The 27,622-nt window shown below is 42.3% G+C and overlaps 1 protein-coding gene and 1 long non-coding RNA gene across 13 annotated transcripts in view; one reads left to right on the forward strand and one right to left on the reverse strand.

Moving 5' to 3' along the window:
• Positions 1-3,605: 3,605 nt before the first annotated feature.
• On the forward strand, positions 3,606-9,674 carry LOC148684584 (uncharacterized). Its single transcript, XR_015951762.1, has 3 exons — positions 3,606-4,354; positions 6,890-7,038; positions 9,122-9,674. It is a non-coding gene; the product is annotated as an uncharacterized LOC148684584 (long non-coding RNA).
• Positions 9,675-23,272: 13,598 nt separating this feature from the next.
• Positions 23,273-27,622, reverse strand: part of OSBPL8 (oxysterol binding protein like 8) — a 72,185-nt gene continuing 67,835 nt past the window's right edge. For all 12 annotated transcript variants that reach the window (XM_035126743.3, XM_088676864.1, XM_088676863.1 and 9 more), the window contains one exon: positions 23,273-27,298. In XM_035126743.3, the coding sequence (XP_034982634.1) occupies positions 27,163-27,298 (136 nt within the window). In that variant the 3' untranslated portion in view covers positions 23,273-27,162. The remainder of the gene's footprint in view (positions 27,299-27,622) is intronic.

Here is a 27,622-nt window from a genome sequence, read left to right on the forward strand (position 1 = left end):
TGTTTATGCTGCATGCAAATCTGTTACAATCTCCATTTAAAAAGCAATATACATAGATACAGGGAAAAGTAGTACAGAGCAATTAAGTCCCAAATAGTGGCTGAAACCTGAGACCTAAACAAGATTTTATAAGGTCTGAACTAGCGCCCTAAAACTAGAGGTTAAGAGAGCAATAGCTCCTTATCTCCTACCCATATTTCCCCAAGAATGTTTAGTTGAAGAAGATTCATGTTATGGTGACATCATTGTACTCAGAGCTCCCTGCGCAAGTAGCAGCCAGTGAGGTGGAGTGGGAGAATTTTGAATGTAATGACATGCTATGTTAATGGGGAAGCATTCTATCAGGCTGTGCAGCAAGGGAGAGAGTGGAAGCAGAGCTATTCCATCGACTTGGGAGGTGGCTTTTCCTCAATGGTCACCTGGCTACAGACATTCCATCAGGCTGCAGACATATTTCTGTACACATTTCTTGGCTGGAGAACGGAATTGCAGAATTCATATAAGAATAAATTTCGAAAAATGGTTGTGTTTTGGTTCACATATTGTTTCCAAAAATGAGAATTGGGTAGATTTGCCTTTATATGTTACCTGAATGGAATTTCTCCCCTCACATCCCTAAGTGTAAAGGTAAAGGTAAAGGGACCCCTGACCATTAGGTCCAGTCGTGACCGACTCTGGGGTTGCGCGCTCATCTCGCATTATTGGCCGAGGGAGCCGGCGTATAGCTTCCAGGTCATGTGGCCAGCATGACAAAGCTGCTTCTGGAGAACCAGAGAAGCACATGGAAACGCCGTTTACCTTCCCGCTGTAGCGGTTCCTATTTATCTACTTGCATTTTGACGTGCTTTCGAACTGCTAGGTTGGCAGGAGCTGGGACCAAGCAACGGGAGCTCACCCCGTCACAGGGATTCGAACCGCCGACCTTCTGATCAGCAAGCCCTAGGCTCAGTGGTTTAACCACAGTGCCACCTGACACCTGTAAAAATACCATATATATACCTATATGCTGAAGAATTATCTTATCATACTTTGCAATGCAGAGCAGCTGGTATTTGATCCCAGCTCCCCCTCCCCAACCCATTCCTGCTTAACTGAGAAGCAGAAACTCACACAAGCTAGGCAAAGGGAGAGGATTGTGGGGAGCAAAAATGCAGTTGGACACTCTGCACACCCAAGTGAGCAATGAAAAGGCCAATGGAGCATTTTAGGTAGACTTTTGGATGTGAGTATATTGCCATTAGCATTTAATTCCTGTTGTTGTTTTTTTAAGTTCAGAATATTTACAGAGTATCATAGTGACTTAGGGGGAACTGCCACCAGGACTTATTAAACCAATCATCTGGAAATCCCTCTGATGAGTTCCATTTGGGAGGAACACGGCCTACTTTTCTAGCAGGATAGCCAAGGATTCTGGGAGCTGGGTGGGCAAAGAGTAAAATGAACCCAGATCTATTACAAACAGGGGTGGGGGTGGGGAAATTGGATTCAGTTAGCATTTAAAGGAGAATGTATTTAATTTGCCTTTCTCAAAACAGTATGTGAACTGAAACAAAGTTATCTTTCCAAAGTTGTACATGTCTGAATTTCTTAATTCAGTTCTCCTGCCTATGGGTTCAAAAATGCACATGCTAAGGCAAAGTGTGCGTAAAAATGCATGTATTGGTGAAAATGATTTGCAAAAATGTGTACATTAGGCCAAGTCACATACAAATATGAGTATATTAGAAATTTGCATTAAAATGCTGAGTATTTTTTAGAAACAAAATAATAATAATGAATGAATCACAATTGGATATGCAAACATGGAGAGCCAAAACTTCAGATTGGAAAAGTGAGAAACAAAGAGAAACCAAAATTGGCAGATTCACCCATCCTTAACTACCAATCACCCGTAGGGTGCCTTCATGATGAAACCTGTAGCCCAAAGTTTGAGAACCATTGTTCTAATGCAATCTAATGAATTTCACAGGGGAAACTAAGCTCACATCTCCTCTCACTAGGATAACTCTCATGGGTTTCTGAAATGGTTGTTGCCGTATGTGGAAAATTGCTGGGTTATTTGTGTTCTAAGAGGCCTCTTCTTACAATTCCAGAATTATGAGGAGCTTTGCAAAATCACCATACATTAATCTTACTTTTATCTCATTGAAAATGCATTTAGCATGAAAGGCTTTACCAGCTGCACAGTTCCCCTTCCAACTGTTAACATTAAAAGATTTTGACAGAGCCCTGTCATGGACACAGTTCAGCCTGAAGCATCTTTCAGCAGCCACATCCTCTATGGGCTCCTGTTAAACATTTGCATAGCTTTTTTTGGTAGAGGAAAAATAAGTGTTGCTCCATCGACACTGGAAGCACAGCTAGGTAGTTTTAGACCCTGGATTTACTTGGCGTTGAAGGGGAGGCCCCTTAGACAGCCATCTGTATTACCAATTTTGAAGTGCACGGTTAATGTTAGTTTTGTTCCATTGTTGCCCAACAAAGAAGAGTTGAGCCCAAGGCGTTCAGTACCTCAGAATTAGGTGTTCTTCTTTCCTTCCTTATTCAGATATCAATTAACAGACCATCAGGGGTGAGCAACATAGCACAGCATTTATTTACAAATGCTGGGTGTGGTGTTTTTTATAAAACATATGTGTATTTTTTTCAAGTATAAACAACCATGTACAACCATGGAAAATGGCAACAAAACTTGTCGTCTCACCAGTAGTAGCCATTACACCCCACCCCAATTTTCCTAGTGAGAGACTCCAGAAGTTCTGGGCATAGCTGCCAAGTTTTCCCTTTTCTCGCGAGGAAGCCTATTCAGCATAAGAGAATTTCCCTTAAAAAAAGGGAGAACTTGGCAGCTATGGTTCTGGGTGCTTTACCCAGCATTCAGCTTCCTTGGAATGAAGGTCAGTGGAGACTGTGGTGTCTTCAGGATATATGGTTTTATCACATATATACGAAGTGAGCATCAGATGGGAGTATTAACACAGCATTAACACCCCAAAGGATCTTGCTTCTCCATTCACTACTGCTTTGGACCCAGAACAGAGCAAGGCACGTGTCTTATGTCTGCAGCTCCTAGCATTCAGCTTTTCAAGTGAACGCTGAGAAAAGAGGGAGCTGTGGACCTCTAGGGCAGCTGAGAAGGAATTATAAGACTACAGGGTCCTTTGTTTCAGCCTTTGTTAGACTGCAGGAATAATTCAGCCAGAGAGTAAAATTAAAGGCTTCCTTAACTGGAGTGTCACACTTGCACAACAAGCCTACTTCCCCAAAAGAATTGGGCATTTTCAGGTGGGGAAAGGTTGGAAATGCACTGAACAAATTGTGCATAACACTTGCTTGACGCCATGTCATCTAACCTTCCTACAGACAGGAATAAACAAGTCATCTGGACATGACCAGAGAGAGAGAGAGAGAGATTCCTGATATGTGGGCCATTAACAAAAAGCTGCTTATGGGATGCTTTTGCTTTTGCATCTGCCATGGAAAGATCCTGGAATTCATGCTTTAAATTTTGACGTCACATGTTGTGAATAAAGCCGATGGTGGAGAGGGGGGGGGAGCTATCCTGGACCACAGGTCAGTCTCTCTTGTTTTAAATGTCAGGACTTAGTAATAAAAATGTATAAATAGAATTCACCCGGATAGATCACAGAGGAGAGCAAAGAGATGGTTGCTATTTGCTTGAATTCTCATATTCAGCTAAGTGATGTTGCCATTCACTCCCGAGACATCCAGAAGGCAGCACAATCCCATATTATATTTCCATACATGTTGAATATTCACTGCCCAACAGGATAAATCCCAAATGGGCAAGACTGACCATACATTGTTCTGATCATCTTGACGGAACCAAGAGTTGAAATCTCTTGCCACATAGCAGTCCCAATCACTGTGAGGTTATACTGTTCTATTTAGAGAAGGAGCGACTGATTACATATATTGCATAAGCAACCCCTGATGCAAAGCAATAGCCTTGGAAATTAATGCTCAGTGTGGGTGGTGTGTCATGACAACAGCTGCATGGATCACTAGGTCTCACCTTCCGTGTATTAGCATATCCACAGATCTCAGGGACAAAGTGCCTTTTGCACACAAATGCATGCTTCCGTTTTTTGTTTAAATGGAAAAAAGCAGCTTTGGTAAGGCGCCTTTCTTAAATAAAGGAAGAGAAGGGAAACAGGAGAGTGTAACCCTTTCCCCACCAATCATTGATCAAAGCCATTCTAGGTTGACCAAGTGTTTTTGCCAGAACAGTCACACTTTTGGGGCTCTGCATTTGGTGATAAGACCCTGCCAGATCCAAAATTTTGAATTGCTTCTCTCTGGCAAAATGAAAGGGGAAAGTTCTCAATGTGAGGTAAGCAATATACCGTACTTTCTTCTCAGCTCTGTTATGATCACCTTGAAAACACCACAGACCCACTTTTTCTTCATAACAGGAATAATAGGTGTTGCCCAATCACTCCTATCAATCTTTGTTGTCAATCCACTGGCGAGAGCCAGTGTGGTGTAGTGGTTAAGAGCGGTAGCCTCGGTTGGGCTAGTCACACTTCTTTGAAGTCTCTCAGCCCCACCCACCTCACAGAGTGTTTGTTGTGGGGGAGGAGGGGAAAGGAGATTGTTAGCTGCTTTGAGACTCCTTCGGGTAGTGATAAAGCGGGATATCAAATCCAAACTCCTCCTCTTCTTCTTCTTCTTCTTCTTCTTCTTCTTCTTCTTCTTCTTCTTCTTCTTCTTCTTCTTCTTCTTCTTCTTCTTCTTCTTCGTCACTGCCACTCTGAGAGCAAGAGGTACCTGTCAGGTTTTCAAAAGCTTGAGTTTTTGCTCTGATTGTCAAAGTGATGCTAGCTTAATCTCCTTAAGGTGTCTAAATGTCCCTTTGAAAAACTGGTGCAGCTCCAGGTAAAAAGCTATTTCAGCTGCTTTGTGAATTGACTTCCCAGTGAAACTGGAAATCCTTGATACACGGCCAGTCCAATCTAATATAATATTTAACCAGTTTTGTCCAAACAGCACTAGTCTCCTTGTCAAACACGGAGATCTTGATTGTGACTACAGGTGCTTTCAAATGAGTGCCAATTATGGGATTGGTGTTTTTCACACATGAAAGGTTTTTTGCTTTTATTTTTTGCAGAGTCCACACAACGTCATTGGCATCAAAATGCCAGCCACTATTTCCCTCCATTTAATTCGGATTAACCCTTTTCGAGAAAAATCCATGCAATGGGAGGAGGAAACAGAAGAAAAGGGGTGAAAGAGGAATGTGTGGCCATGGTGCTTGTTTGCGAAGCCATAATTTGGGAAACCATAGACAACTATTTGTATGGAGAGACAAACAGGATCCTTCTTGAGGCTTGTCAACCACTGGTAGTTAGAAAGGATGGTCATATTTCATCACTTATTTTTAATGAGGGCTTTTTTGTTTTTGTTTTGGGCCATGGCACCCGTCAGCAAAAATGGCTTGGAAGGTGGGAAGTTCAAAGCTCATCAGTTTGCATTGTCACCATTCTGAGCATGAGTTCATGTAAGAGATTGTGTCAACAGTTGATGACTCTAATTAAAACTGATTACAATCAGAGCATGTTTGATGGGGTTATAATGTCCAGCATGTATGTACATCTCTGAAATCATATACCAATGAAAAAGAAAAAAATGTCACTTGTGCCATTCAATTAGTCTTAGCATCAGTTGCATTTAGTTATGTATTCTCTCACCTACAACTCGAATCTGAGACTATTAATGTAGAGGCTGAGCAATAAAGTAGGACATATCTGCAATCATGACTCTGCTTTTTGTTGTCAAAGTGGTTGTTTTGCTCTCTACTTGATGGATGGGAAAGTAGATCAAACTTTACTGATTCATCTTCCTGGGAGCATTAAGACTGCTGGGCCAAGTTGTTTGCCGATACTTAACTGATTAGCCTACTTTCCCCTCCATGAGCTGGAAACGGTTCCTTTGATTTAAAAATGCAGTCTTCTTTTATTTGACATCTGCCAAAAAAAACCCAACACAAACCCCTCCTTGCTACAAAAGCTGAAAGCACTCACCACAGAGTTGTCTTCCTAAAAGCATGAGCAATAATAGTGCTTTGAAGTCAACTCACACAGTTCATCCTCTGTAACAGTATGGATCAAATGCTAAGTCCAAGTGCTTGGCTGTGGTCTGTTTTAAAGTGTCCTGTGCCTTTGGATCAATTGCATTTTGTGTAAGAGCATCCCTTTCCCCTCTGATCCATTTTTAGCCCAATTAAGGATATGGATTAGGCAAAAGTTAGCATTCATACAGTTCTTTGAATATTCATAGCATTTCATGTGTATCATCTACGACGTAATCCTTTCAACAACCTTATATGGTAGGTCAATATTATGCTCCCAGTATTGCAGGTTCAGTGGTGGGATTCTGAGGCTGAGATGGTGAATTGCATATGGCTACTTACTCGTCCAAGCTTTGAACTGGGAACTCCTCAGCTCATACTTTTAAATACTTCTTAAGCCCATTTAATGCACCAGATGTGTGATGGAGTACAGGATGTGTCCTAGTTGCATGGAAGTCTAGGCATGAGCAGTTCATGCCTATCCAGGCGGCATGGCCCTACCACCTGGTCATCACATGAGCACTCCTTTAAGCAGGTAAATGAGGCGTTCATTTCTTTAAAACTGCTTCTCTTCTCTGTAAGAAACTGCTAGCTATACACTAACAAAACCACGAGGCACATTGGTGTTGAAAACGTCACTAGAAGGTGCATATACCAGTACTTGTACAGTGAACCTAGAGAATGGGCAAATACTGAGAATTTGGGATATGGTAACTTAACATGATGCATGCATACCTTGGTAAACTCTATTGGCCATATGTCACTGTCATCATGATGCCTTCTGCTTTGGGATTTTAGGAAGAAGAAGCGGGAAGTGGGCAGATCTCCCAGAGACCAGGGAGCATGGCTAGCTTCTCCTCTGAACCCAAGCTTGCTGAGGCTATGGGAGACGCAACAAGAGACACTATTGGGATGCAGTATTCTGAACACTCTCCATCAAAGCTAAGGTGTATATATGTGTAAATAAAACTATATAATCTTAAAGACACTGTAGTCTCCTCTGTGCCTCATTTCTCCCAAAGGAAACACAAAACCTGGTTAAGTGCCAAGACCCCTGGAATCTGACACCGCTTGGAGATTGGTGTGTCCCATAACAAAGCTGCGTGCATGTATGCTCTTTATACAATCTAGCACATTCCTGCCATGAAACTGGAGGGTGACAGGAGTGAGGGTTGAACTGGGACACTCAGCATTTGGCACCTTGCCTCCTACACCACCAGTACTCTGGCCATTCTGCAAACCTATATACTGTAGAGGGTCACCTAGGCAGCAGTAATCATCAGATGACATCCCCACCCCCCAAAAGGCCAATCTTGACCCACTTTGGCCTATGAAGCCCTGGCTTCAGGGCTTGGTCCATCAGTCCAACAGCAACTTATTGTTATGAATAGCTTCATACTCCTAGTGCCCTGCCTCATTTGGGACTCAACTTTTGACTATGCCTGTTTGGATTACATCTGCCTTTGCCCTTTGGCCCCTGTCTTGCTGCTTCGGGCCTCAGCCTTGCCTTTTTGGACTGCACCCATGTCTTGTCATCTGACAACCAGAAGCATACTCTTGATGACAGAAATGTTATGACTGCATAACAAAAGTTGCCCATTCTGCTTCCCCGGCCATCTTGACCATCTGAAAGCAGCAGTAAATAAAAGCACCACAGATTCAACTCAGAGAGAGAGTCAGGATATTGGCTTTCAGTTTTTAAGGACCTTGCTATCAGAATCCTTCATGCCTTTAGATTCTCCAGAAATTATTGCGGCTACAGGTGTGGTTCAGGGACACGGGTGGCACTGTGGGTTAAACCACTGAGCCTAGGGCTTGCCAATCAAAAGGTCAGCGGGTTGAATCTCCGCGACGGGGTGAGCTCCCGTTGTTCGGTCCCAGCTCCTGCCCACCTAGCAGTTCAAAAGCACATCAAAGCGCAAGTAGATCAATAGGTACTGCTCCGGTGGGAGGGTAAACGGCGTTTCTGTGCGCTGCTCTGGTTCGCCAGAAGCAGCTTAGTCACACTGGCCACATGACCCGGAAAAACTGTCTGTGGACAAACGCCGTCTCCCTTGGCCAGTAAAGCGAGATGAGCACCACAACTCCAGAGTCGTCGGCGACTGGACCTAATGGTCAGGGGTACCTTTACCTTTACCTTTAGAGGTGTGGTTGCCCTCGAAATCTGTTCAGAGACTTCAACTAGTGTGTCAGTCCAATTTTTAACAAGGCAGATTTAAGAGGCATATTACTTTGCAGTAGTGTTCCAGTCACCATTCTGATTTTACCTTATAGATTCCCAGATGGCTTCGCCATGCGGCAACTTTCCTTTCTCTCAGTGTCATGCCTGCGGTTAGTGGAGGGTAGCTTCTCAATGGCACCTTCTGTGTGCTCACTCTCAACTGAGAATTGAGGTGCCACCACTACCCACACACCTCTCCTTTAGAATTACCTTTAAAAGCCAGGTAAAATGAGGCAGCACAGTACCACTTGAGGGCTCCCTGTCTTTTGCATGCATGTACTGTATGCTTTACAGCGAAGATATTTAAAGGCTAGTATACTTTTTGAATTGTTAGCCTTCTCTGAAGTTTGAGAGATAGCATGGGTAAAACAAAAACAAGATCAAGAAAGAGAATATATGGCCATATGTGCCACCCACATCATTACACGAAATTTGGCAGATTTAGTTAGAGTAGTGGACTGAGGGCAGCTGTGCCTCTAGATCAGCCTTGCCCAGCTTGCTGCCATCCATATATTTTCAGCTACAACTACCATCAGTCATTGCCTGCACAGCTACGCTGGTTGGGGTATTGCAATCAGAAACATCTGGAGGGCATCTGGAAGGCTTAGTCAGATCCTGAAATCTGAAATAGTGCCTGGGTAGGCTTGTGAGCCATGTGGCTCACGCCTTGAGAAATGCTCTTCTAGAAAATTAAATAAATTGGACCCCTTGCATATTCAAGCCTACCTGGTTTCAGAAATCCTTTCCAGACTTCAGAGTTGGTGCAGATTATGTCATCACTGCTAAATTAGGTATTTTCTTTGTTGCAGGCTGGAAACCGGAATCATCTTTCTGCTGGGTCAGGCAAGTGAGGCAAGTCCAATTACATTTATCTTGCTGAAAAGTTTCCTTTGTCCTCAGGAGCAACAAGGTGACGAGAAACTAAAGCTGAAGAAGTCATAGGAATATACTTGGCATAACAGTGATAATATATTTGTGGGTTGAAGAAACAACGCATGATAGCACAATATTCACGATTCCTACCAGGCTAATGTACAACCTTTATGGCCTTTTAAATAAGAGAATAGAAATAAGAGGAAAGATAAATGCATGCTTATTGAGAATGCAGTCCTTGCAAACAAACCTGCCGGCACCATCAGTTTCTTGAGAATTGGGACGCTTTCTCTAATGCCTCAGTGCAAAGCAATGTTCTCTTGCCAAAGCATTTCAACATAAATATTTTAACAGTAGCTGGATGGATAGGAAAATAAACCATGAAGTTCCCACCTCTGGTTTCCTGCGTCCCCTTTCCTCTGTATCACCTGGATTCTCTACAGCCCAGACAAGCCTGGATTGGACACACTCAATCAACCCAAGGTCCTTGACCTTCTGGAGAACCTGAGCCTGTTAATCCTTATTATTCCATGCTACTATACCACCACATACCCAAATCTCTGTACCCAGGTCAAAGAAAGGCAGGAACATAAAGTGTACCATAAAACAGAGAGCATTCTGTTAAAAAGGGCACACTGCTACTTAACTAAATAAATAGAAGACCTTTAAAACTATCGATACAGAGACAAACGACAGTAAGCTAGTCAGTAAGCTTTAAGCATCTCAGTTGCATCTGGGAAGAAGCTGAAATAGAATATTTGCTGTGCATGTAAAAAGCTATTGTACTAGAGCCCATTTTAGGTTGGATTCCGACTTAGTCAGAACAGATCCACTGATAACTATGGGACATAAGCTAGTTGTGATTAGCCTAAATCCCGTTGATTTCAATAGGCCCACTCTAAACAGGACTAGGCCTGAATCCAACCCATTGTCTAAGTGGTTTGCCTCTAGGGAAAGGGTAGCAGAAGTGGTTCCCTTCAGGTGTTGCTGGACTACAGCTCCCGTCACCCCCAACCCTTGGCTGGGGCTTCTGGGTGCTGGAGGCCAGCAACATCTGGAAGGCACAACATTGACCACTCCTGCTCCAGAGGGTTGCTAGAGCTTTGCAGGGCAGTGGCAACAGGAGCTGACTACAGTCTCCATCTTTAGCTCAGGAGGTAGACTTGCCTGAAAATGCAGAGGCCCCACCCTCATTTGTATTAGCCAGCACGGGGCTCAAATCCACAACCTTTGGTACTCTGAGCACCACGTTCTGAGCCAGTCAGCTGCAGGAGGGAAGAAAGTGTGGGTGTTCTATTATCTATCCCTACTGTTTCCAGATAAGGATGATGAAAATGCCTGTCTGTCCTGGAGAGCTGTTTCCAGTCAATATCAATACTGAGCTAGATCGCTCAATGGCATAAGGCAGCTTTCTCTCTTGGGCTTCTTGTGTTTCTATTCAAATAGGCCTGAGCAGCTTTATGGGATCAAATGGGACATGGTTGACACAGTGTCTATCCTAGTTGAGCAGGTAGATGCAATTGTACCCTCTTGCCACCTGCAGTGGCAGCACTGAAACATGGGAAAGAGCAGACCAACAGCTCCCTCCACTGGCAAACTAGCATTGTTGCGGAGATTAAGGCTCCTGTGTAGGAATGGACAAACCTATGGTATGTTTCTATTTTCCATGGTTCCTCATTTTTCCAAACTTAAGTTCAATTCTCTACATCTGTTTGTTATCTTTTCAAAAAGTAATAATGAAAATGCATTTGAATTTTAGTGTGAATCTCTCTTAATATACGCTTTGGAGTGCAATTTTGCCTAATACACAGTTTTGCAAGCAATTTCCCTAAAGTGATGCATTTTGTATGTTGTTTCTATCCAGTGTGCACATTTTTATACACACTTCCCCAGGGAATTCATTTCTCTACATATAACTTGGCTGCAGAACTGCACTGCAAAATTTGGAGAAGCGTGAATTTTGAAGAGCAGTGGCGTTTTGGTTGGCATCATGTTTCAGGAAGAGCAGGTGAATTCAATTTTACTTTAAATGCAAACTGAATTGAGTTTCTTCTCCCTCCCTACTCTTGTGTCTGTGCGGAGCAAAAATGTGAGGACGTCTTGTTCATTGCAGCATTCTGAAGCAGCACTCTGTGGCCAACCACAAAAGCATCACCGTGTACCATACAGAGTTTTCATTTATTTTGAGAGACATGCAAAACAATTTCTACTTCCACAAAATGACATTGTGAGGCATTAGAGGAAACAGTTTTACAACCCGCTATTTTATTTGTTTTGGCAGTCAATGTTCCTAAAGCATTTCCAATATAGAATTTTTCTAGTTTATATCTGCATAAACAAATTGTTCATAATAGAAACTTATGAAAGACATTTAAAAAAATCTCCCAGGGGCTGGCTAGTCCTGTACTTTTCTCCTTCATGTCCTGTTCTTATCGTCTGATCAACCTCATTGTGGTGGTCATATACACTTTTATATTCTGGAAACTTTATAGCAGAGATAGCATTACTACCGGTAGTTTCATTCAGTTAAACTCATATCTCTCACAGCCCTTCTTTTTATGCTTCTGCCCTAAACTTGCTATTCTGGGGGACTTGAAATCATACTAGACATAAAATCACAATGTGCCATTTGTTGTTGTTGTTTAGTCGTTTAGTCATGTCCGACTCTTCGTGACCCCATGGACCAGAGCACTCCAGGCACTCCTGTCTTGTACTGCCTCCCGCAGTTTGGTCAAACTCATGTTCGTAGCTTCAAGAACACTGTCCAACCACCTCGTTCTCTGTCGTCCCCTTCTCCTAGTGCCCTCCATCTTTCCCAACATCAGGGTCTTTTCCAGGGAGTCTTCTCTTCTCATGAGGTGGCCAAAGTATTGGAGCCTCAGCTTCACGATCTGTCCTTCCAATGAGCACTCAGGGCTGATTCCCTTCAGAATGGATAGGTTTGATCTGCTTGCAGTCCATGGGACTCTCAAGAGTCTCCTCGAGCACCATAATTCAAAAGCATCAATTCTTCGGCGATCAGCCTTCTTTATGGTCCAGCTCTCACTTCCATACATCACTGGGCATCAATGTGCCATTTAATTTACCACAATTCTTTTAATTTCCCTTAAAATTCCTACACATGTTCTGTCTACGTGGGACCCTCCAAATGAGCTTGTCTTTGGACAAAACCCAGTAGTAACTCTGATGGTAATCTACCCAGAAGAGATAATGAAAGACAGGGTTGTGATTTGTGGGGTTTTGTGTCTCCCAAAAGGCAGGAGATGGAGGATGGTGCCTGAAGGGAGGAGGCCATAAGATTCCCCTCTGTCTCCCCCCCCCACTGCCCCCCAGGACCAGGAGGGGACTTGAAAAGGGGCATCAGAGGAGGGAGGGAAGGAAAGAAAGAGGGACAGAGGCCAGTGTTGCCCGCAGGACCCATGACCATCATTCAAGGCACCCCAGGGTGCCACGGCACACTGGTTGAAAGCCACTGGTCTAGACCAAGGATGCCTAACCTGCGGCCCTCCAGGTGTTGCTAGATTCCAACTCCCATCAACCCCAGCTAGCATGGTCTAAAAATAAAGGGGCGTATGAAATCCAGCAACATCTGGAGGTCCAGAGATAGGGGGGCACCCCTGCGCTAACTGAAGATTTTTTTTTGTGGGGGATGCAGAATCAACACTAGAGCATTTTCTTCCCCTGTGGATATTGTTCAGGGCAATTATTGTAAGCACTGGATAATATTTAGCATTCAGTAATAATGACAAAATAACATAGAACATGGCTTCAGTTTCATTTATATTTTTCAATTTAAGCTGTACCAGACAGGAATTCTTTCTCTCGGCAAATTAGCTAAAAAAGAATGCTTAGCTGGTGAAATTGGTGCCTCATAAATTTATTAAGCAATATAAAATCAGATCAGGCTCGATGGCTTTAGAGATGCATTCCCCTGGAACTTGTCTTACTTCCTATCCAATTATTAGCATTTCAAAGCTCCCGATCTCCCTTTTGAGCTTCGTAGGAAAGGTTTTTATCTGTATATTAACTTTCTCTACTTTGTAGCTGTGGGATCTCTCTATTTTAGCTGCTAGAAACAGCAACACTGTGTCCTAAACTGGGGTTGGAAAGCAGGCTAGCTCTTTCAAAATGGCTCCATGACCTAACAGATATCATTACAGTAAACCTAAACTGTGCAGGGAAAAGAAATCCCCACATGAGGGATACATGTTCAATGTGCTTTGCTTAATTTGGGCTTGGGAGATTTACTTGGGCTGTGCACTGGATTTGGCTGAAACCCAAATCTTGAATCTGGGGCTGCCAGGAGATGGGGTGTCAAGTGGGGAAGCGCTTGAGAAGGGGCACCCTACAAGACTGAATATAGCTGAATCTAGCCTGCACATATCAGACTTATTCCCCATCAGCTGATGTCAGTGTTGCATTTCATATGGAACCTGCTGGATTGTGGTTTCATCCACCCTACTCTGTAATGGTTAAAGGCCACACCTGCCAATGGCCTGGGGACTTTCTAGCCAATGGTTGCCTCCAATCCAGGTTCAGTGATAGTTGATGGGTGGTGCAGCCTGAAACCTTGTGGAAACACCATGGAATGAGTCCATGGCTAAGCGAGTCCCATGTCATAGCAAAGTCCAGTTCTCAAATTTCAAGGGGCTCATAGGGTCCCTTGTTCCCTTTACATTTGTTGTGGCTCCACTGACTACTCTTGCTAGAAGGTTGTGAGGAGCACAATCCAAAGCTACTCTCCGTTAACGTTTTTTCAGGTGGGAACGGAACCACTAAAGTTCAGTGCCACCAATTCCCATCCTACAGAGTCAGTCCAGGAGAATGTTGGTATTGAACACCACCGAGAAGTCAAGCATTATCAACGGGGTTGCAGTAACACTCTCTTGATAAAAGCCATTCATCACGGTGACCAAGACTGATTGGGTCCCAAAGCCAGACCTGAATTTGGACTGAAATGGTTCAAGATCATCAATGTCTTCCAAGAATGTCTGTGGTTGTACTGCCACCATCACTATTAGCAGCTGGCCGATAAATGTGCAGCACAGTTTTTCAATTGTCCAGAACAGGTTTTCTTCTTTAGGCATGGATATATAACAGCCTCTTTTACAGTCATTTAGAGAAAAGATCCTGTCTACTGTATCAAGGGTTGCCAGTTATAGTTTACTTCTGTCAGCCTCTCTGTATCTAATAGTGGGGTGGGAGAGCTGGAAAAAAAATCACCTACCTATGTACTATCTGAAACCAAAGCGGTGCATTGGTTGCCAGATGTGAAATATATTGGCATTATTTTCAGCAATCCCACCCCACTATAAGGAATGTGACTAAATAAACATGTGGTTAACTCTGATAACAGCCACAGGGTGATTATATCAAGCAATTGGAAGATACATATCTAGTTTCAGTGCTTCTCAAATAGTTTAGATCAGTGGTTCCCAACCTTTTTTTGGCCATGCCCCACCTAAGCATCTCTAAAATCCTGATGCTCTCCCTCTGTGACATATAATTCTTATTGTTCAAAAAGTGAACTCCTATTCACATGGAGGAAGCCTAAAACGCTATTAACTTGGTCTAACTCATTCTCAAATTGCCCCCCGTGTAACCTCCCTGAAAACTTTATAAATCAGGATGAGTGCTGAGTAAACAGGTTGTCTAGAAGTGAGTTTCATCTATGCACCTTCAAGAAAACACAAATATATACTGTATAAGGAATTTGGATCTTCTTCTTTCTTATTGGAAGCATGACTTAATCAAGATGAATGGGTTAGCTTTAGAGTGCTATCATACTACAGCCATCTATTAAACAGATGTTGTTGTGACTCTGCTGTCAGATTTATTTATTTTTTAATGCAGCTAAGGAGATAAATACTGTGTTGTTGTGCTGGAGTGGGATTGCTAGTAAAAAATCTGGATGAGGACAGAACTTACGCACATACTGCTAAGGAGAGGTCATTAGGAGGACTCCAGTGATCATTAGCAAAATTAGGCTGTAGCTTTTTCATTGCTCACAATTCTTTTACAGTAGCCTTGCTGCATAGCAACAAGAAAGATCACACCATTAAGTTTGGTGGGAGGGAGGGATTTTGAAAGCATTGCTCTTAGCAAATCGCAGCATCGTTACATAACTGATTTCACTTTCAGCTGTTGCAACCAATCCTTTTACGATCGCTCCTTCCACAATCATCATTCAGTTTAATGCCTGGCAAATATCGAGCCTTTTCATCTCTGTTCTCAAAACCGTAATGGATATTTGTATTCTGCACTCGGTCTTTGTTTCCTCCCTTGTTTGAATTGCGAATACTTGCCGGGATATTTTGTTTTTGTTTGCCATACTATTATGAATTCCATGTCTCAAGCTGGTTATTGGAGTGCACACAATAGTGAATTGCTAATATTTCCCCTCTGATGCATATTTTGCATTGAATTCAAAATATTATTAATCTCTAGAATAAGAAGTAAGTACCTGCAAGCAGGACCTGAGCACAAGATCACTCCTCCTCCTGCGGTTTCCAGCAACTGGTATTGAGAAGCCTTCCTGCCTCCGACCATGGAGGCAGAGCATAGCCATCACGGGTTGCTTGTGGTTGATAGCCTATCATCTACGAATTTGTCTCATTCTCTTTGAAAGCCATCCAAGTCAGTGGTTATTGATTTGTTTGCATTAGTGGATTTTGCAACACAGTCCTGGGGAGGATCCCTTAGAAATAAGTCCTACAGTGTAGAAAGGAGCTTGCTCACCTCTCGGTAGGTGTGCATAGGATTGGAATCTTGCACACATACCTGGGAATAAGTCCCACTTTTTACCCATTTCCTTGCTGTTCATTCACCCCATACTTTCCAAACTGCAAAAAGATCTTTAATAATAATATTAAAAAGTGCTTTAACTTTAAATGTGCTTAAAGTTCCGGTATATGCTTGAATCCCTCCTGCAAAATACTGACAAGTTGAACTTGCAGGGGGGAAACTTCCCTAAGAGCATTTCTTTTAGATGCATCTCCCAGCCACCTATACTCAGACAGGGAATTCTGGTATCTCTTCTGCCCCAGGAATATTTGCTTCTAATAGATCTCAATGACAGGGGAGATCTCAAATCTCATTCCAGGACCTACACTTAGAGCTCTTTATTGCACTAAAATGGCAGGTGCAAATCATGCTGCATTGATCCTGCTAACTCCTAATGACCTAGCCAGTCTCCATCAACTTCATCATTTCAAAGAGAGATTTGTTATCTGCTCTTAAGCTTCGTGCAAGTACTTTGTGAAGCAATGGGGATAATTTCCCATCTCTTGCTACAGTGCCTCTAACCCTCAGTTTGCTCTAAATAGTAGAAGTAAACATGCAATGATGGAGGAGAACAGGGGCCATGTTATGCTGTGGTCCAGTGCTCTCAAAACCCAGATCTTTTTTGCTAGACCTGGGGTCTCCTGACCCTTCCTGTTTTCCAAAAAAAATATTGCTTATAGGCAATCTGAGTGCACTACTAACTGCTGTGTCAGTGAAACGACAGCCACTCTCCATCTTAATTGACCCAGAAGCCTTTGCTTTAGTTTTAACATGTGCATTAGCAGCAGTTCTTGCTAATAGACTGAGAGGTCATGTGGAGGGCTCAATCCTCTCCTTTCCCTTCCTAGGAAGTGTGGGATAACACTCGTTCTGGCGTAACATCACGTAACATCCCTTAAATCAAATAAGAATGATGCTCCATAAATAGATTGCCTTAGAAACCAACTTAGTTTGTTCTTGGTATAAGCTTTCGTGTGCATGCACACTTCTTCAGATAAAAACCCCACCCCACCCTCCCACTACCGGTATATATAAAGGTCTGGTGACTTCTGTTTCAGTGTATCTGAAGAAGAGTGCATGCACACGAAAGCTTATACCCGGAACAAACTTACAGTAGTTGGTCTCTAAGGTGCTACTGGACAATTTTTTTATTTTTATATATATTTCGAATGTGTCAGACCAACACAACTACCTACCTGAAGCTAGATTGCCTGGAAACACCCAAAGTGTACCAGGCCCAGAAAAACCTGCAGGTACTCATAGCTCAGAGTACATCCTACAGTGGACTCCCCTGCCACCCACTCAGAAAACCAGCTTACATTCGCATCTATACATACAAATGGATACATGAAAATTTATGTCATGATCTGTGCCCCAAATATTTTAACTACTGTATCCCTGGAGAGGGAGGTATTCTCCCTCCCTCCCTCCCTCCCTCCCTCCCTCCCTCCCTCCCTCCCTCTCTCTCTCTCTCTCTCTCTGTTATCTCTTTTATTTTATTTTCTTAATCCCATGTGATGTTTGATCTAGAGCTGGAGAAGAGGAATACACTCTAAGTTGAAATAGCTTTTAATATGTTTAGTATTGGTAGCCTTGCACTCTTCCTTTTTCTTCTTCTAGGGAACAACTCTTACCTATCTTTCCAAATATGGTGAAATTTAACCTATGAAACACCACAAGGAATCCCCCAACATCCATCAATAGATGTTGTGTCAGCAGAATAAATACATTTTTGGAGAAATTCAGAACACCTATAACATGCCATTGACTTGGTATGTGTTGTTTTGAACACAGGGAATTGGGTATTCATTGAAGTTTTCTGTACCCAAGAAGGCAGTCAAACTTTTCTTTCCTGGGACTGATTCAAGTAATTTAAAAGGAGAAAACTGTTTTTGATCCAACTGTGTGATGGAAAGCAGACTTACTTGCATCCTTGTTTCATTCCCATGTTATGATTCTGCTAGGATGAAGCTCATAGAATTTTGATTATATCCACATTGTTGGAGTTTCATATATCAGTGTGCAATGGTCCCCTGACTTATATTGCTCATTTCAGAACTGAGGCAGAAGATTTAACACCGCCGCGGTTTCCGCTTCAAAACAATTGTGAATGTAGATGATAACAGATGGGAGTGTTCCTCCCGAGTGCATGTTTGTGCCAGATATCCTCTTTACAGCTTGTTCTGAATTGCCTAGATTACAAGAGCTGCTTAATTCCAGTGAAGGTGAAGAAACAAATAGGATGCAACATGAAAGGCAGATTCTGTGCATCCTAATGAATTTGCTCTGCTTATGTAGAGAAGAAGGATAAGTGACAGCTCAGATGGGCAGGCAAAGAGGCTGCTTGGTAAGGAGAATGAAAATTTTCTAAAGGCTGCTCTTCTCTTGAGAGTAATAAAGAAAAGAGAGGGGCTGCAGAATTTAATGAGAGGCTTCCCTTCTTAGATCTGATAACTGGGAGGAAGGGATGTAACACATTTGCCACTGGGGCTGGGGCTGGGGCTGTGAGAGATATCAGCACCAGCGACCCAGTGAAGAAGGCATGGCCTATGTGGGGCTAACACCTATCTGCTTCAAAAGCCAGGAGATTCAGCTGCAGAATGCAATTTTCTGGGGCACTGGGAAACAACGGGAAGGGGAACTTACGTACACCCAGTGCTTTTTTTCTGGGGGGATGTAGGAGTACGCATACCCTTAAGCATTTTGTGAACCTAGGTTTAGCCTTGTTGAGGGGCAGTATTTCAATATGAGTAGGAAAATGAGAGTACCACTTAACTTTTTTTAAAAAAGAAAAAAAGCACTGCATACACCTTTGCCCTGCTGTGGTGACTACTGCACAGTTGTCTGTTTTATTGTGTATTAAATATATTGTAAGCTGCCTCAATAAACTTTCGTTAGTAGGCAGGGCATAAAGGTAAAGGGACCCCTGACCATTAGGTCCAGTCATGACCGACTCTGGGGTTGCGGCACTCATCTCACGTTATTGGCCGGGGGAGCCGACTTATAGCTTCCAGGTCATGTGGCCAGCATGACAAAGCCGCTTCTGGCGAACCAGAGCAGCACACGGAAACGCCGTTTACCTTCCCGCTGTAGTGGTTCCTATTTATCTACTTGCATTTTGACGTGCTTTCGAACTGCTAGGTTGGCAGGAGCTGGGACCGAGCAACGGGAGCTCACCCCGTCACAGGGATTCGAACTACCGACCTTCTGTCCAGCAAGCCCTAGGCTCAGTGGTTTAACCCACAGCGCCACCTGGGTCCCTGGCGGGGCATAAATACACCAAAAGTTGGGTTTTTATTGTATAGTTTTACATTTTTTTATTGCTGTGAACCGCTTTGATATACATTTTAATGGCACAGCAGTACACAATTTTTTAAAATGAATAAATAATAAACTACTGCTGAATCTTCATTGCTCAGCTCCATAGACCACCAGTATATATAGAAATGCAAAATAAATGGGGAAATCCACATCAGTTTAACACAGGCATCCCCAAACTGTGGCCCTCCAGATGTTTTGGCCTACAACTCCCATGATCCCTAGCTAACAGGACCAGTGGTGAGGGATGATGGGAACTGTAGTCCAAAACATCTGGAGGGCCGAAGTTTGGGGATGCTTGGTTTAACATATTTCATCAAATAACATGCCTTCAAAAAGGAAATACTGTATTTTTCATTCTAAAAGATGCACTTTTCCCCTCCTAAAAAGTAAGTGGAAGTGTCTGTGCGTATTATGGAGCTAATGTGTGGTCCCTAGAGCCAAATTGCCCAGGGGCAAAAAGCAGATCGTGCTTTTTTTTTTTTAAAGAAAGCGCTAAAGGCTAACAAGAGGGAAAGAGGGGTGTTGAAAAGAAGCTGCTCAGCAGCTGATTGCAAGAGATTGGGGAGGGAGATAAGGGACGCTAGCTCCCTTCCAGCCACCCCCTTGCCCAGGCCTCCAATGTTGAATGTTCTGCAGAGTGAGGCTGTTTCTTTCCCCAGCAACATGTGACTGGCTGATTATCTGGCTGATTAGATTATCAGAAGCTGCAGAACTGTGAGTTGAACAGGATTTTTTCCCTTTGCAAAGTAAATTCAACAACTTTGAGCTGATCCTTTAAAAATGGGGCTTTTCCTCTTTGCAAAAGAAGCTGCACAACTGTGAGCTGATCCCCAAAAAACAGGGATTTCCCCCTTTCCTCCTCTGAAAACTAAGTGCGTCTTATGGTCAGGTGCGTCTTATGGAGTGAAAAATACTGTACATTATGTCCCCTCTCCTGAACAAAAGGGACACTGATGCCTGCCATTAATTAGCAGATAGGTACTGCAGGTATGATAGGGGTTCTGTACCCCCTTTAATGCCTGTCAGAGACTGGCTGGATACTGAGTAGTGGGCTGGATCCTGACTTGGAAGAAGGGATCAGTGATCTCGGAGAGCCTGTGACAGCCAGGAGACAAGAGTCAGAGGCAGGAGAAGCTGCAGGATTGGAGAGTGAAGAATGGGTGCAGAAGTAGGGAGAGATAGGTCAGGCTGGTGTAAAGGCTTCCACACCTGCTCCTGCTCCTGCTGCTGCCCCCACCTCCACTGCTTTACTGTCTCCTAGGGCCAGGCATATTTGGTTGGTGTGAGGGTCTTGGCGGCGAGCCCTTTAGGCTCAATTGGCCGTTAGGCATTGGAAATTGCATTAGAGCTGAGGCGAGTAGGTAGTGCCATCACCTGTCCTGCAAATGGATGAGTATTCTGTTAAATGATTTAGGGGATGTGGCCTGGTCTGAAGCCTGGGGAGGTTAGGGACATAAGGCACGCCCCTAACGGTGATCACAGGAGGAGTTCCAGTTGATGTACATCACTGCGCTCCTTACTGGTGGTTAACTCTTCCCAGACGTCCAACACATGGGTTGGAGTCGGACATAGACGGTTAGGGTCCAATGAGCTTCTCCCCCAGCCGCCTCGCACACGGCCGGCATCGGACGGGGCTTCGGAGACCTTCTCCAAAGCCCCGCCGCATGCCGCCGCCAGTCCCCCAGAGCCTATAGGAACACATTGATTAAGTTTCAATGCATTCCTATGGGAAACTGGGACTCGCTAGACGAAAAATTCGTTACACGAATTGACCCGTGGAACGGATTAATTTTGTCTAGCGAGGCACCACTGTATTCACGCTTCAAGATAGCATGGTAAGCCTTCCAAACACTGCCATTTTCAGTTATTTTAGCACTGAGTAGGTACATAGGATCATGTTGTAAATCTGCAAAGAACAGAGCAATAGAGAACTTCCGATTATCTGTGTATGCACAGACTATTTTCCTAGCAGATTTAACTCTCCCAGATTGGTTTTTTGTTAACACAACAGTGACTCACTGCAGAATGTGCTTGAACACCAATTAGAAGCATTGTGTGTCTCACTAAATGCTGCTGCGCAACTATCATGCATACCTTGCGATTTTCAGACCTTCTCCTTACAACCCTGAGTGAGAGTCATATCTTTCTGACCATTTACTGTAGCATTTTCAGTGCTCTGGAAAGCACAAGTACTTTGCTCAAGAACACTAAATACCAACCCAAAGCAAGTAACAGAGTGCAGCTGAAGAGCAGGCCGCTTCATCAAACCAACCCAAAAACTTCTCTTGGCAGCAGGCAGTAGAAGCTGGCAGAATCCTGAGGTAGCTCCATAGTAAACATTGCCCTAATAATAATAATTTATTATTTGAACCACAACCATCTGACTGAGTTGCCCCAGCCACTAAGAAGCCTAGGAAGGCCTGAACAATTGATTTCATGTGACTTGCAAAAAGCTCTCCTCTACAGTGGTACCTCGGGTTACAAACGCTTCAGGTTACAAACGCTTCAGGTTACAAACTCTGCTAACCCAGAAATAGTACCTCAGGTTAAGAACTTTGCGGCAGCAGGAGGCCCCATTAGCTATAAGAACAGTTTCAGGTTAAGAACGGACCTCCGGACCTCCGGAACAAATTAAGTTCTTAACCAGAGGTACCTACCACTGTACTGACAAACACTCTTAACTTTTTTTTTTAACAGTCATTAACATTTTCCTGTCGCTTCACACTTCATAGTACTATTTTGATGTTATTGTCCTTCGTGTGTTTCACTGGTTTCTGCAGTCCAGATCTTGAAAAGCCTAAGATTGATTTTGAGGGGGGCAAATCTCCCCCAGAAAGAGCAGGCTAGATAAGGTTTTGCTCAAGTGGGCACATTTTCATCAGTTGGACTAAGACCTGAGAGACTAGGGTTCAAATCCCAATGAAACTCACTGTGTGACCCTGGGCTAGTCACTGCCTCTCAGCCTAACCTACCTGGTTGTGGTGGTGGTGGTGGTTGTTTATTAGATTTATATACCACCCTTTATCAAAAGCTCCCAGGGAGCATAATAATAGAGCATAATCATAACATAATCATAACAGTCACCCCCCCCCACCTTAAATAGACCATAGATTATGCAATGGCCGAAAGTCTGGGTAAAGAGGAATGTGTTTTCCTGGCACCTAAAGACATGTAATGGAGCCAGGCGATCCTCTCTGCAAAGAGCATTCCACATATGGGGAGCCACCACACAAAAGGCCTGTTCTCATGTTGTAACCCTCCAAAATGCCAGGCAGGGTTCAAGGATCCTTTCAATTGCAGCAAATTAAATCAGCCCTGAGTGCTCACTGGAAGGACAGATCATGAAGCTGAGGCTCCAATACTTTGGCCACCTCATGAGAAGAGAAGACTCCCTGGAAAAGACCCTGATGTTGGGAAAGATTGAGGGCACTAGGAGAAGGGGACGACAGAGGACGAGATGGTTGGACAGTGTTCTCGAAGATACAAACATGAGTTTGACCAAACTGCGGGAGGCGGTGCAAGACAGGAGTGCCTGGCGTGCTATGGTCCATGGGGTCACGAAGAGTCAGACACGACTAAACGACTAAACAACAACAACAAAATTAATGTCATCTGCCCTTCACAATGAGGGGTGGGGATGGAAAGAAAGGCAAGCATGAAACTTTACCCCCACACCCTTTTGCAGGATTCCTATACCTTTAAAAGCCTGATGATGACAAGACTCCCACCCTGACAATGGGGAGTCTCTTCAGGATTTGTACCCCAGGCCTTCGCTTTGAAAGCCTGCTGGTTGGATAGCAGCACTGCAGCACTTGGGTTGAAAAACATGCATAGAGGCGACTTCTGGCGCTGCTGACATTTTGGAAATGGGCACAGCGGCATCGGAAGTCGCTTCTACGCATGTTTAATATTATAAATGAGTCTTCTCAAGTGTAGCAACGAGTTTTAGGTGCTGGTTTCAGCCATACAAAACAACTCAAGTGTACTGTTCTTGATCACAGCTCTTTATTTTATTTCTTCAAGTGTACAAAACTATTGACCAATGGTAGAGCTTTAAATTTACAAATGGCCTTTTAAACAAGTTGGAACTCAGCTGTACATTTAAGCATGCAACACACAATTTCCACTTCTTTCAAAGGAATTACTTGCTTCTCTTATCACACTGCATGCAGCATGATTTTTTTAAAAAAGAAAACAGTGCAATAATAATGCTACTTTACATGATATGTAGAAACAAAAAACTTTCATGAATAGGGTTTTCTTCTCTCTATATATAAAATATGTGCATTAACATTCACATTGTCTGACATAACTTCTTACTTTTCCTTACATATATTGTATGCACTGGATTAACCACTGGTCTGTACAGCTTTAGTAAAACAGCCCATTTTCAGTTAAAAAAGTGTAACAGTATAAAAATCCAAGCAATGTGTTAAAGTAAAAAAAAAATGTGGTGGGAACTGTGTGAAGCTCAAAAACTAAAGAATGTGAACAAGAGTTCAAGAATAGCAGAAGGCTTTATATTTAAAAGTGCTTTCCAGATTTGAGCCAAAGTTTAAATCCACTAAAAGTGATTTTTGGTTCACACAAGGAAGCTATTTGATTAGAAGTGTTCTTTTCCACAAGCTCCATCAAGAACTGGATACCGAATTTTCTTTCAATTCTTAGTAATTTTCCTCCTCACATCCCACACACACTTTTGTTCACAAAAGTTTGTTTTCTCAGAATGTTTTGACCCATGAAAACCAAAGTGAAGCCAAAATAATCTGTCTGTGATGTTATGATTTTTATTATGGCTATTTTTGTAGTATCACAAACAAAGCATTGCAGCTTCATTGTACAAGAAGACACACTCCAAAATATGGAGGTCTTGTTGGGTCCTAGTCATTACTAGTTATTCAAAGAAAAAAAAATCTGATGTGTTCTTCAATAAATGTGCCATATCTTTTTCAAATTGTTTGTCTGAAAGTTAATATTGGAAATATAGCAACTTCCAAGTTTAATGAATAGATATGGCACAACCTTGACAACATTGTTATCATAAACACACCTCATCTCTGTTTGAATTTCCATCAAGGCACTATTACAATACTCAAGTTTCTGATGGCCTGCTCTCAAAAGATGCCCAAAAATTGAGGATACAGTAGAAACATAGCAGTCACAAGAGTTTAGCAGTTAAGTATTCTATTTACAATAGGATAAAAACCATGAAGAGTTGTTAAAGCAAGTAACTACCATCGTGGTAGATGAGATGAATGTATTTAACTCTCATTCCATTTCATTAACATTGAATTGGCAAGAAGTTTTTCCTCAAAGGCACAGGAGGGCAGTGAACTGTAACATCCTTTGATACACACAGGTTAGCTGTTAGAATGAACTTTTCATGAAAAGGAAGCATGCTGTACTCCTATAAGGGATGCTTAATAGCTAAAAACTAACCTAACACGTGAGTTACAAGTTTTTGTGTATTGCCAGAACTCTATTTACTACTTACACCCAACACATTTAGTTTCTTTTTAGGTATGTGAATGGTTACATGGCATATTAAAGGCTTATAGTGCATTTCTTTTAAACAAACAGCCATAAATATGGCAGTAACAAGCAATTCTGAATATTTTCTACTTCTGTACATAAAATATACACAATCAAGTGAGAAATCAAGTGCTCTGCTTTAAATACTAAAAATTAACAGGGACGTCATTGCCTTCAGAGTTCTACAAACTGTACAATCAGGGTTTTTATAACTATGTGCAGAAAACAGTCGGTCTGAAGGAATTTAAGGTCATATACACATAGCTAAATATTATATACGAACAAACTAGGCCTATAATCAACCACATTGTATAAAAAAATTAATCAGGCAATAAATTCCTTTGTTTTGCTCACCCAAGGAATTCTGTAAAGGAGCAAAGCAGGAATTTAAATTTTAAGAGCTGTGCTTTTTATATTTGAGACAGGAGAAGACAGGACTCTTGTGATGTAACTTTGCCACAGAAAGTTTTCTTAAAAGCAAATAAATAAAGAAATGCTCCAAAGAATAAAGCAATTGAATACAATTTCCAGCTCTACAAAAGAAATGCACGAACAGAACATATGAGCAAGCAGGCAGGCGTGGAATATATTAGGTATGCACATTAAGCAGACAGGGGCCGAAGTCCAGTGAAAGCAAGTTAACATAACAGTGTTGACCACTGGGTATTGCAGTGTATGAACAGCTGGTTGTCCCAAATGCTCACTAATACATATAGATCATCAACCTCAGCAAAAATATTTGGTCGTGCTACTGTCACCGGAGATCTTTTACCAACTTGTATTTGTGACTATGACAGCATCCCAGGCAATCTGTAAAGCATCCAGCTATGCAGACTAAACCATCTGCTACAACCACATTAAATCTTAACTTTTGATTTGCAGCAATAGAAACCTGTTAATACACTGTTATGGAATTGTGTGTTAAAGGTGCACTATTTGATGCGTATTTAAAGATGATATTTTAAATTTGGATTTGGCAAAAAGTCCACAAGGCAGAACAAAAGGGAAAGACCTGAAAGACAGGAAAGACCAGGATGAGAAGCCTGTCCAAATATTTCTGGACTCCGAACTCTTCACTTTTACAGCCAGAAATGATGGGAGTTAAGAGTCCAACAACATCTGGAGGGCCATAGGTTCTCCATCCTATATAGGTCATATAAACAAGCAGAATAGCAGGACTAAAAATTGGTTTTGAACAGATTTGTCTTTTGGAAATTTATTTGAAAGAATCCAGTAAGACTTGAAGACTGGGTCTTTTCATTTACAGTGAGCGCAAGGATCTAGGCAAATGTTTATAAACAGCACTGTGTGGGAATTACCTGGCTCCAGGGATTTATTATTGAAACTCTGAGGTTGCTAGCAAAGACTGTATATTATAGCATAACTGTTCAGACACAATTACATTCAGATGGCTCAAATGGCTCCATTAAACCCAATGTTTGTTGAAAACCATGCTGGTGCTTCATTACCCTAGAAAGTCTTTTCTGGTATCCAACAGAACCGTTTTTCTACCCCAACAGTAACCATGGCTTCCACTGTCTGCACCTCAACATAATGAGTTTCTGAAACTGTTCACTGTATAATATACAGCACCTTGAAATTTGCCAACAGACAATGCTGTTTGGGAAGATATGAATTAAATGCTGTTGAGCACACAAAGCTCTCTCTTTGGACTGCTGTAATGGTATTTCTCCTAAATTCACTAATGCGATCAATGGAATTCCATTTTCATAAACTAAGGAAAACAGCAGATAATTAACAATCACAGAAATGTGCGATTAATGAAATGTTGGACTAACTGCGTAAACATCTTTTAATGGCAATGAACAACTGAGTAGTTTAATCTTTTTCCCACTATTAAGTTTCCAAATGAGTATCACTGGATATAATTTTCCTAATGAATGTATGAAGACCATAATTCCCACTAAACTCTGAAGACGTTTTAGGTTAGAATTCACTTGTTTTGTTAATATGACCACTGAAGATTATATGATTACAGTGAAAAAAGATATGTGTTTTTGAATTCCCAGACTGCTATATTCTGTACTGGTATTTATCAGAGCAGTCTACAACACTTTAGAATATGGAAGGCAGTTATCCAGCATTTTAAAGATGCAAAGAGAAAGGTACTGGTATGTAAGCATTGTCCATGTCATCTGGATAGGACGGAATATAACGGACATTGCTCCATGTGAGCACAGCCTTTTAAGGCCAAGACTTAAATCTTCTGTGTCCCCGTGTTTTAGATAATATTGCCTTATTTGTCGCCAAACCAAGATGAAAATATGGTCCCACGAAGAACATGATATTTCCACTTCATATATTCATCTGTCCAGTCATTCTATTTAAACCAGTAATTGATTGCAAGCTGCAAGAGAATCATCAGTAAAATGAAGACATAGTGCTTGAAGTTAAAGAAGTTATTATCTGGAGTCTGTGAGCTTGAAGTCATTCTGGTTCTTAGAGCTGTGATGTCCCTGCAAAAATTATGAACAAAGGAGGTGAATTCAAAAGGTTGCTAATTCTGAAATCAGCACCATAGAAGTTATTAAAATGTCACATACAGTCGTACCTCGGTTTATAAACACAATTGGTTCCGGAAGTCTGTTCATAAACTGAAGCGTTCATAAACTGAAGCGAACTTTCCCATTGAAAGTAATGGAAAGTGGATTAATCTGTTCCAGACGGTCCACGGAGTACTTAAACTGAAGCGTTCATAAACTGAAGCGAACTTTCCCATTGAAAGTAATGGAAAGTGGATTAATCCGTTCCAGATGGGTCCGCGGAGTACTCAACCTGAA

The sequence above is a fragment of the Zootoca vivipara genome, chromosome 9 (genome assembly GCF_965207765.1).
Source record: "Zootoca vivipara chromosome 9, rZooViv2.hap1.1, whole genome shotgun sequence".
Classification (NCBI taxonomy): domain Eukaryota; kingdom Metazoa; phylum Chordata; class Lepidosauria; order Squamata; family Lacertidae; genus Zootoca; species Zootoca vivipara.